Source organism: Python bivittatus, unplaced genomic scaffold (genome assembly GCF_059951505.1).
Source record: "Python bivittatus isolate LINGU-HERP-01145 unplaced genomic scaffold, Pbiv_v1 ctg000610_np1212, whole genome shotgun sequence".
In the NCBI taxonomy this organism is placed as follows: Eukaryota; Metazoa; Chordata; class Lepidosauria; order Squamata; family Pythonidae; genus Python; species Python bivittatus.
Window position 1 is genome coordinate 51,580,416 of NW_028277088.1, and position 12,262 is coordinate 51,592,677.

At 36.8% G+C, this 12,262-nt stretch overlaps 1 protein-coding gene across 3 annotated transcripts in view; it reads left to right on the forward strand.

Annotated features, from left to right (window-relative positions):
* The window catches only part of SUGCT (succinyl-CoA:glutarate-CoA transferase), a 285,135-nt gene extending 273,616 nt beyond the window's left edge, over window positions 1-11,519 (forward strand). Inside the window, exon 15 of one of the 3 annotated variants that reach the window (XR_015797729.1) lies at window positions 7,986-8,022. Coding sequence is in view for 2 of the 3 variants with exons in the window: in XM_088150005.1 (XP_088006131.1) it covers window positions 7,986-8,149 (164 nt within the window). In the remaining variant the exon portion in view is untranslated. Of the gene's footprint in view, window positions 1-7,985 lie in introns of all 3 variants that reach the window. The other 2 variants (XM_088150004.1, XM_088150005.1) reach the window with 2 other exon arrangements.
* Window positions 11,520-12,262: the final 743 nt, after the last annotated feature.

Consider the following 12,262-nt stretch of genomic DNA (forward strand, 5'->3'; position numbering starts at 1 on the left):
AAGCCTCTTTTCTCTAAAGTGAGTATAGCCTTTTTTTTTTTTTTTTTTTTTGACCTTATATAAATTTCCATGTGGCTTGCTTCAAATGCTCCCCAAAGCTGGCAGAGCTAGACTTGAGATTTTATCAGGCACATCCCAGTAAGAAAATAACTATTTGTGGGTCCTTCAGACCAAGAAGGAAAGGGGGATAGAATATGCAGAATGAAGTTGCAGATCATCTGCTGCTTGGATTCATGCAAGCCAGGTGGGAAAAACATTACTTTGGAACTGTAAGTGAAAATGTGCCATTTATTTCTTGATGTCAGGCAGGATGTAGCAGGACTAATGAAGAGAAGCACAGCTGAGGGGTCATACCACTCAGTAGAAGCTTTTTATAGTAAAAAACATGTGCAGATGGTGGTGAGTGGGACTAACCTAGAAGAGTTCAAGAGCCATTATTGACCTTTGGTGCATGCTGGTCAGAGATTTGTTAATGCTAAGACACCTTCTGACATACTTTAAGGAATAAGCATTTGTTTCTTTAAATGAAGGAGCTTCTTGTACCTCTTCCCATTGATTTCAAAGCCATGACATTTGCCCATTTGGTGACCATTTGCAGTCAGTTGAATCCAGGAACATATTAATACAGAAAACAATAGGATGTGATGTAGTACATCTATAGACATAGCTGCAGCTACCTGTACCAGATGTGATTGCACAAACTGAAAAATACCCTTCTCTGACTCCAGAAAACATTTTAAGATGGATGTGGCTAATTCTGGGTCATACATTACTGTCCTCCATTAAAAAGCACATCAAGAAGTATCAGATTTTTGAAATCTGATCTGATTTTTTCTTAAAAGGTTTTGGGCCATTAGGAAGGACAGCTATTATTTCTAAAACAGAGATGGGAAGACATAAAGTTTGCAGAATCTTTTGCTAGAATACAGCAGCCAAAGCCTTTGTACAATGTATTTAGAACTGAAGAACTGTGAGTAAGGTACTTATTCTGAGAGCTAATAATCCTTCCATACAACAGTCAACATGTAATTACTCCAAGCTTCTTTGATTCAACAGATTAATTTAGAAGGAGAGGTAATTTTATTGATGTGATTTTTAAAAAGCTGATAGTCAGAAATCCTTGCTGAGATACCACTCAAGAGACCTTCCAGTAATGTGTGTGTGTGTGTGTGTGTAGTTTTGGGACTGTGCCGTTTACATGATTGCCATGACTAATCAGTGTTGTTATCTTTCTGCATTGTTACTGCCATCTTTTTTTCCAAAGAAAATGAGAAGGACCCATTTACAAATCCCCTATATGAAACCATTTTGCTTTATACCTTCAATAATGTTTTATCGAAAGTTTGGATCTGAAACTCTGTTGAAGTAGCAGTCATGCTGATTTGTGTCCAGCATTTCTTTCTCACTTGCAATTGTGTGTTATTTTCCAAGTACTTGGCTTAAAGTTGAGTGTTGGACTTTTCATTAATATTTATATTTATGTGTTGTCTTTGAAATATATAAGAATACACCATCTAATTGTACAGAGGCACAATACAATGTACACACCAGGACCCTCAAAAACAGTATTCCTCTGTCAAATGATTCCATTCTGTGTGGTGTGACTTAGCTTGTGTTATCAATAGATCTCATTTAGACTTTCTCAACTCTCAGTCCACACCACTGGCTACAATGATGGCCTGAAGCAATTCAATCACAAGGTAAGCAGTATGCCACGTTATGTGAAGGGCGGCGGAAACCTGACACCGGAATGCTGCTTGGATCTTTCACATTCATGTACCACGAGGGTCTGTTATTTAAACCAACAAATATTTGTAGTGTCCTTGAAGGTAATGGATTCCAACCATTTTTGCTGTAACACTATAGAAATAAGAGCCTAAATCCAGCCTTCCTAGCAAAAGGAAGATGCATTAGCCAACAGGTAGAAAGCAGCGAAGGGGAAAAAACACATTATGGAAAGAAGAAGAAAAAAAGTAGTCAAATGCAAAAGCCACAAGTGCAAATGGCAAAGGATCAGAGGTGATGGAGTGTGTGGGAGGAAGACACTGTTGATCTCCCAGACAGTCGTGATGGAAACATTGTATTTTTTAAAAAAGCACCTGCTGCTTACGATTAGAACTTCAAAACTGCTAATCCAAGGAAGTTAAAGCATTTTCCTCCAGCGGTTAAAAGGAATAAAAAAAGGAACTAGTCCAAAGCATCAGGAGGTGGAAAAAGTCAGGGAGAGTGGGGAATTGCTTTAATGAAATTGATCTGTGCACATTTGTGATGGAATATTGCTTATGCATGGCTGGTTCCAATCTGATTCTAATTTATATCCTCAAGCTTTTTAGTTGTCTTCTTGGAGTAGTCCCATCTCTCTCACACAACTCATAAGGGGGCAGGGAAAATAAGAATAAGGGGGGTTGGAAAACTTCCTAGCCTTCATTCCTCCTCATGGGTGTGTCCAATTCTTCTATTTCACTTGCTCAGTGATTCCTGATCTGGTTTTTTGGAAGTGGGACAGGAGTTGGCCTTCATAGAACAGAATGGAAATCTCTAATACAGACTACTGAAAATTACAACCACAATAGCTTAAGATGCAGGCCACTCTACTTTGCTCACACAGGCACACCCATGCAACATAAACTAAAGGCTGCCTGTCCGCTTTAAGAAACTCAGATGCTCCATATTGCTTTGATATTTCCCAGCTCAGTTGAGCCGAATATCACATGACAAGCATTGGCAACAGACAATGGAAAGCCAACACAATTGCTCCTTCATACTGAGTTGGTATTGATCAAATTGTCAGTTTGTAAATTTGTCTGAATGGGGTCCAAATGTGGAATTTGCTCTTCCTTAAGTCCTGCTCAAATCCTAATGCTGAGTGTTCTTCAAAGAATTTAAAATTAAAATAAAGCAGATGCTTGCTTGAAATGGGAGGCAGCAGGAGAAAGTGCAGCAGCTTGACAGATGGGCAGCCCAGTCCTGTGATGGCACTTCAGTTGCCCCATTTGCAAAGGGGAGCCTGCACTAGAGCAGCTAAAGTAGCATTGGGCACAGAATAAAAGTACAGCCATATACCATTGCCCAGCTCAACTTATAAATGCCTGCTGAATTCCCATAGAAAGCTCCTGCACATGATTTCATAATAATTCAAAACAGTGAGTATGTCTTAAAATCAGCTAGATGGGTAGAGGACATTCTTCAGTTATTTCCTTCAGCTGGAAACCCACTGTTACTTCTCCAGTATGTTTGCATGTCATAGACTCTGGTCTCCAAGGCTTGGTTGTACCCATGATGTTTGCAAAAGACATCTATTGTGCAGAGGGGTTTTGGGGTGCTGGTGCTGGTGAGCATATCTGTGAAAGCATATTGTCAGAGCTCTTATGTAGTTGTTTATTTCAGGTAGACAGAGCATTTGAGAAAAATTACACTGGCTGCATTAGAAGTTCACTCTCTTTAAAAAAAAACAAACCACTTATATTCATTTCCCGAGAGTTTTATAGTCATCTTTGGAAAAAATATAATGAAGAAGCAGATTATTGTTAGAGGTCTCTCTTCATTAAAATGCCCTACCAAATGAGTAGAGCATTACATTATTGGGCTCTGCCTCTGAACTTCTTGCAGTTCCTCACCAAAATTTTCAGTTGACTCTGCGGGTTTTTTTCCCCCTTCTCTACATACTCATTTTTAATCTGATGTTCTTAATATTTATGCCCTTGATGACTTCATTTCATAAATGCAACTACTGCAAGACCAAGCTCCCCCTCTCAGATGGGGATTTGGTACATGAAAAACAAGGGAGGAAGCAGTCAACTTTCTTGCTTTTGTGTTAGAGTCCAACTTCAGGACTAGTCCATATAAAAGAGAATCTTTTTAGTGGAGATCCATAGGCCAGAGAAGCAGGACTTAGTAGATGTCAAGCTCTATGTAGTGGACAAGACCAAGGAGGTGAGAACAACACAGAAGGTAGCTTTTACCGTTACTGATATTGATATGATTATGTAAATACAGAAACTTAAAAACTGTAAGAGGAATTTTTCAGGCTCAGTTATAGTGAGTTAATTGAAGGGGGGGGGGATTCTCTGTGAAATGCCTTTCCTCATGTCTCTCAGCAGTTGGACTGATGCCTTCTGAAATTAACATCCAGACACCTTGTCCCTTGCTTTCCCACAGTCTCTCACAGTAGAGGACTGAATTGTATCCTGTCAATCTCTCACGAACAGTGTTGTACTAAAGAGCTTTTACAACTCTTTTTGGCTTCCTAAACATATATTCCTTCATCTCCCAGTTGAACCACCACTACCAGGTGTAGTAGTCCGACCCTATGTAACTTTTTACTTTTAGGTAAGGTCAGAAAGGGGCTGGTACTTTAACATTTATTAGAGGTTTGCAGCCTTACAGTTGTCTCAGCAGGTGGCAGCACTTAGCCAAACTTGGCTGAATTTAGAAGCCAATCTAGATCATCCCTGATTAATATTTGAATGTGGAACCGCCTAGGAATTCCAGGACTATTGGCTAGACTGGAAAGTTAAACATACCAGAGGAAGCCAGTGACGACCCCCCCCCCCTTCTTAACTCTGCCAAGAAAACTTCATAGATACAATTACCAGGGTGTTTTGTTTTGTTTTTAACTGCTGCTGCTACTATTATTTTAGCTGTACAGTCAAATAACCTTACTATTATTATTAGTCTTACAGACTAACATGTTGTCTATGGTCAGAAGTTATCCCTTTTTGGTTTATAAGCTCTGAAAAACTCTTGAAAGTTTTTAGTTAGCGTATAATACAATTCTAAACATGTCTGCTCAGAAATAATTCTTACTTAGTTCAGCACGACTTTTAGGTAAATGTGCTTATGACTGCATTAATCTCATGTTTTAACATAATTCTTTCTTGCTCTGATGGATTCCAGTGCAATGCTTCCTTCCAGCACATTTTTCATACTTCCATATCCAGGTTTTCTCCATGCTTGTAGGTAAATCTTTTGAGCCAATGGCACCCTGTCCTCTGCAACTACTGAATCAAAAGATAGATTTCCTTATAACAATAATTTCAATCAGAAAGGCTAGCAAATTGGATCTTAGGACAGGCACACATTATTAGTCTGTATATTTTCTCTGTACATTATTGGAAAGATAACAACAGAATTTTAAATGGTTCATGCAATTTGTAGGAAACCATTTTCATCAGGGGAAAAATATAAAGAAACAGTGGCTCTTAAGAGATATATGTGAAAGGTTTACCCCATCAGGATGATAGGCCTGGATGCCAGCAAAGAAAGTATCCAGGAATTATTATAACGCCTCTATGTATTTTTGAGAGGAATTAGCACAGCAGCATCAAAGGGGTCTTTGATGCCCCACCGTTTAGTGAAAATGGTAGAGAGCAGCCAGATGAGTTGGTTGAATTATCTATTTCTCTTTTTCCCATCATGGCCAGCTCTCACTGGAAACATTGGGAAAAACAAAACAGTAGTGTATATATGTTCCATCAGTAATGTGTCAGAGCTTCATACTGATCAAAATGCAACACAAAAAACCCTAAACAGTGGGGAGGGAGGGAGGGAGGGAGGGAGGATGGACTGAATATTACTATCTACACAGGCCAACACAATAGCCCTTTTACTTCATTTTTAAGACACTCTTTTGTGGTGTCTTCTAAATTGCCCACTCTCTAGTTGCTAGACTCATTAAAAAGTTAATGAATAAAATAAGTTGGATGATAAAAGTTCAGAGTAAGAGCAACAATAATAAATTAGAGTCCTAATAAGTCTCCTATTCATCATTAGCTTTACCTGCCTCTCCTCCCTAAAATGGACTTAGTTATGTGAACGTGCATGCTTCTACCCAGATGAAAACTCATGCAGACCTGGGCTCATTTGGGTATCAAGGTAGCTCTTGGTGTTCAGTACATCTCCCTGTTTTTGTCTGTCATCTTTTTCATCTTAGAAATCCTGCATAAAAATTCCTAGACCCTGACTCTTTAAAACAAAATAGCCGTTTCGTCCTTTGAGGACCTTACGTAACAAAATGTTGATTCCATTGTTTTATCTGTTTTTTAAAAATATGTTTTAATGTGTCCTGCATCTTTTATATCTTTGGTGTCTGGAATATTGTGGCAGAGGCACAAAATAAACAACATTTATGATGGTGATGTGGAGTGACAATTTGATATTATAAGTGTAACTGATGTAAAGTTTGTTTTATTCCCTTTGAGACCTTGATGAAGAAGCAGTATCTGGAGTACGTATCTTAACAACTTGTACAATAAGTCATAATGCATACATTGGGGAATAACTCTTTAGTTTTATTCTTATGACATGGGATTGTGTAGAAATCTTCCAGCATTCTTTGTTAGGGTTGGCTGTCCTCTTTTAGGCTAGAACCATTGCAGAACATTTCCATCCACATCCAACTCAGACAACCTTTACCAAAGGATTTCATAGCTGATGATGTCAAAAACTGCTAGGAGATCCAGAAGACTGTAGAGGGTTGAATTCCCCTACCTTTGTCCTAGAAAAGATCATCCTAGAATGCAATCAAAACAGTTTCATTGCCAAAAGTAGGCCTAAACTGGATTGTAGTAATGTGACTCTCAACAGGGTCCTGAAAATTATCAAGAAGCTGCAATTGTGCAAAACACATTCTTCATTAAGTCAGTGGCTAAATGGGATAATATATTTTTAATTATTGTATTTATTGTTTTAAAGAATTGTTGGTCTTCTTATTCTGGCTTGGTTTAAAACTCTGGGCTCTTCCTGTGAAAGATTGGGGTAGAAATAAAATAAAAAATAATACTTGAAAGTCAGTTTCATCTTCTGGGGAAAAAAGTAAATGTTTCAAATAGTAAACACAAAACTACTTTCCAAGATATTGTCTGGTGAATAGATTAAGTGATTTGGCCTTTTTGCCTCCTTATGTAATAGAGGCACAGATTCCATTGTTCTGAAGAGGATTACGGGTGAGCTTATTATGCCATATTCCTGAGAGACACCATATTGTAGAAAGTGTCCTGAACAGTTGGAAAAGATCAGCCCTGTGCCCTCGGGGTTAGAGTCCTCTGTGTTTTCTGCAAGCAAGAAAGTGCAGGTTTCATGAAACTAAAGAATGCAGCTTATGTTCTGAACAGATGAATGTTCAATTTCAGTGTAGTTTAATTGAAGAGACAATGTGAAGCAAGAATGCAGGCAGATGCCATGCATGAAAAGCATCTCATGTGACCTAAAACAAGTTTCTTAAATTGAAAATGAAGATAGGACAAAGTCAAGGCAGAACTGATTTTTCATAAACCATAACCCACAGTTTGGCCTTTCCTATACAGTACTGTAAAATTCACCTATCTATCCATCATGTCTCTTCCTGTAATGTGTAATAATCATGGTGCACCTCATAGCAGTTGAGATTTGGTACATCTGTCCTTAATAGTCAAGCTAATGCATATGAATAAGGCTGAAAGAACTGGGCAGGTTGAATCTTCAGAGTTTAAAAGTAGTATGAAGAACTATCACGGAAAATCGATTTCGATTGCTTTATGGACAAGAGCTGATCCAATGAGTTTGAATTACAAGAAAAAATTATGTCTTCTGAATTTTAGGAATCTCATCCTGACAATACAAGCTTTTCAACAATGGGATAGGCAGCTTTGGAAAGTGGTGGGTTCTCATTTTTTAGATATATTTGAGTTTTTTTTCATGGACCAGTAGAAAGTAAGAAATGCTGGGCAAGGTCTTTTCTATTATAAAGAAGATTAGACATGCTGGTACTCTGTATAAATGTATTTGTGCTTCATACTTTGGTTTACGTTTCTGTGTCCTGGAAAAGGCAGCAAAGCCCAGGCTTGAAAGTAACCAGGAAATAGAAGAATATCTCTGGATGGATGTTGCACCCAAATTGTTTATTGCTTATATTAAGCAATGGTGTTTATAGCAGTCACTTTCTATAGCAGTACTAGAGGATATTGCATACCAAATTAATAATATAGTTCATATTTCTTTTTCAACAGGACCAGCTGTAAGGTACAGCCAGTTTGAAGTGTCAGATCCTAAACCACCACCTCTTGTTGGACAGCATACGTTGGATGTATTAAAGAGTACATTGGGGTATAAGGATGATGCTATACAGGAACTGTTTGACACTGGGGTAATAGCTCAGCATGAATTCAAGTGAACTGATTTGACTTCAATTGCTGATATGGATGAAGGTTTTGTGAATCATATTGGATATCTTCAGTTTTCACTGTCTATTAATTGAAGTGTGATTGAATTCTTCACATTATTTTTATAATCATCTGAAATTCATATAGCCCCAGAATATCAACCTTGCACATTTTTTAAGGAATCTCATTTACTATCAGGACATACAGGTATATATTTTTGTAAAGTTCAGATGCCATCCCAGTATGGCTCATCGCTCCCCAGAGGTGTTCAATGTAGGTAATCTCAGGTTTACTGAAATCAATGAATGCTGCATAATTTCCACAAAGGCACATTAAAAAAAATTGTAACAATTGAATGTTACACTAAAGGTGAGTTTCTTCTGAAAACATTTTACCATAAAATCATAATTTTGAGCAAATAGGTAGTTTCGTTATTCATTTTAAATAAGAACCTAAGCAGCTTGCTAATTTCTTACATGAGCCCTAATGAAAGAACTTCTTTACAAAGTTAAGTTAGTTATATTTAAATTAAATTTGCCAGGTTTGCTCTTATATTTGCTTTCCATCACATTATTATGCAATGGCAGTGGTGTTGCACCTTAAAAGTGACTCTGTTACATATCTCTCGGTTTGCAAGAACGTATTTGAATCAGCTGAGTTTTAAACAGTGAATGAATAATGCTAGTGATTTTGTCCTGGAGAGCTCTTATATTTTGCTAAATTTATTTTATGTGAATTTCCAGAATATGAGCAAGAGCTCTTTCCCAGAAACATGATTCTGTCTGCAAGCATTGGTGCTTACCTGATTTGAGATACTTTTTGAGTTCTCTTAATAAGGAAGTGAAAATTACAAGCTAACTTCTGCTACAATCCTAATTTTCCAGTTACAGGAATAAAAATTAATGGGAAATATAAACTTTTTTTTTTTTTTTTTTGCTTTTTAAATGTAAAAAACAGCCAAAAGAGCTCTTTCATCTTCCTTTAACTTTTAGAATGTCTGGCATAGTTATAGCTGTGCTGGGTTCCTTCTCCAGTGCTTCCTGAAATGACCATATGACCATTCTTTAAGTTTTATTTCAATCATCTTTTACATTTTAGAAAATAAATCTAAGCCTTGTTCATTCTAGAGATTAGAGGAAGCGAATGGATGATCCATCCCCATTATGGATTTATAAAAGTTAAATACCAAAATTCACTCAAAGCAAGATATGTGGTAAAATTGTCTGTAATCACTATTACTGAGTTTTATATTAATTGAGTTAAATCAAGTTTGATTCATTTTGGTTCAAATTAATGTATTTAAATGTCGATGTAATCAGTGGTAAGAACTGAATTCCTTATTCATTATGATCAGTATGCCTGGGGAATCACATTTCCAGAGCTTCCAAAATCAACAGATTGAATCAGGAGGCATATCAAACTTCAAATCCAAGGGTGTTCAGCAGCAGGAGAGGAATGTCCATGCCTGGCCTGAAGATAGACATAAAAAAGTTCATTTCCCTTTCTTCATCCAAGAAAGCCTATCAACTGACTATTTACAAAGCAAGTAATTATAACCCTTAAGCACATCATGGTTACTGATATCACAAAATTAAAATCCACAATCTTCCCATCACCATGTTTTCAGTAGTGCCCTTTCCTGGGAATACATTGATGAATTTTAGAATATCTAACTTCTGTGCCAAGAGTGGCTAATTGCATAAGTAAAGCTAGTAGAATCTAGACCATAATTAACAGCACGCGATACATGAAAGCAAAACCACTTCTTATATACAAAGCAATATGGCATTTCTCCAAAAGCAAGGGGTGGAGGAGGGCATCACTGTTCAATCTTGCAGGCATATAATTTAGATCAAACGTAAATCCTGAATAAGAAGATTCCATGGGTTTTTTTGTGTGCATGTACTAAAATGAGCCATTGCCCTCTTTCCCTTAAAACTAAATAAAACTAACCCAAACTGACATTCAACAAATAATGACCATATTTCACTCAAAGGATCGGAAACAGGCCTGCTCTTATAAATGGCCTGTCACTTTGTTTCTAGTTTAACAAGCAACATCCTCCGTGCTAGATTTTAACTTCACAACTATATGTTGCTTTACAGAAAAAAATGAAAGCAAGAATATTATTATATAATTAAGTTTAAATGGAACTGCACTCGTGTTTGAAGTTCTGTGGCAGGGGCTTCCTTTGTTAGCTTAAATTGTGTATCGTTATCCTCTCTTATTTTTAGATTTCCTCCTAATCTTTTTTCCTTCGTGTGTGTGTGTGTGTGTGTGCATAAGCTTACTTGTGCTGTTGCAGTCTCAGTATCAGAGTAAATCATTTGTCCATACGCTAAATCAATTATGAGTTTCTTGATGCAGAAATATTTGTAACTATCAAACATTTGGAGCAAGTTCCAGAGAGAGTGAGCAGGGCAAAAAATAGGTTTCAGGGATAGAACTGGAATTACATAATTCACCTTTAATTCAAGAACAGCTAAGGTTAATGAAAGAAAGAATGGTGGGAAGTCATTTTCAGATAAAATCATCTGTTCCTAAACTGGCAGTTGTTAGTAACTGATTCTTTCAAAATTATATTTACAAATAGACCCAATGATTTCACTTAGTGAAGGCCATCTCTTCCTCATTTCCAAGAATAAAATATTTAAATCAAAGTCAGCAGAACCATACTCAGCTTTGTTCAAGGCCTCTGAAAATAAACCATCTTTGGCTTAGGTCAAGGCTTCTGAAAGTAACTTTTCAGTAGTTTCTCCAGCCCTACTGACTTAATTTTTCATTTGGCTCAGCGCAGTTATTAAAAACACACATGCAAATTTGATATCCACAATTTGCTCCTGAAAATATAGATGTAAGTCTACATATAGGGCTTATTGAACTGTAGGAACTTTCTATCTAGCTTCATCAGAAGCTAGTCATAGCTTGACTAAAGCTGTAAGAATGACTTGGATTTTATTTTCTGAATACTATCTGAATTCTGGACTTACTGCTTGCTTACAGGTTTTATTAATTTTGCCCTGTTCAAAACTAGCAGCCTGGGATCTTTCATAGTAGCTGCCATTTGACTATTTCCAAGTCATCAAGAAGTGATACTTCCTTTTTTTTATAACTTGGAAACAACCCAAATCAGCAACCATTGAGAGAGTCCAAGGATTTAACTGTAGGGTAAAATCTCACTTGATCTGACCCCTGCTGACTATAATATGGACACGGTTTTCCATGGCTTTCTTCTTTATATTAATATAAGGAGATACTATATAATTAAGGCATCTGAAGATCAGATTCACATGCACTGTGTTGAAATCCCTTAGTAATGGAGGCTTGGCATATACAGAAGCAAAATAAGGTAATAAGAAGGGAAAGAAAAAAAAAATAAAACTAATTCAAAGCTGGAGAAAGCAGTTCAAGTTCCATTCTACAGAACAATTTTTGGTTATTCATCAAATCCACTAGATAATCTGTAGAACATAATGTTGGAATGTATTTAAGTGTAATTGTAGAAATAATATGCCATGGGCATCTGCCTTAATTAAGTACTATTGAATAGGCAGCAGAACACCTCCTTATGTATGGGAGTTTTTCTTTTTAAGTGTACAGTGATATCAAATGTTTACTTCTATTCTACAGTCAACAGAGGAAGACCAAAGATTTGGCTCTTGAAAAAAATGTTGTAAGTGCTGCTGTGATCCTTAGATGGTATAGAATAACACTGTAAAATTGACCTCAAAGAAAGCGTTACATTATTTTTAAAAAATTACTATTGACACACAAAAATGATGCATTCTCAGATTGCAGATTATTGTGCAACATGTGCCCAATCTAATTATCTCAGTCCCAAACATCAGAAACCACATTTTCCAAACCCTCCATTTACTGAAGCTGAGCATAACCTTCTCAGTTGCCACATTGTGAAAGACTTCCAGAAATTGACCAAAAATATTACTAAATGCATTTCAAATACTTCCCAGCTTTCTATTGCAATGCTACACCCAAATCTCCAAACTTTGGAAGAAAATGAAACATTCAGGACATTTCTGTTTGTTTATTCGTGTGCAAAATATATTTGTCAATTTTACAAAGTACTTGTATTCCTGTTTTGATTACTCAAACCTGAAGCTGGC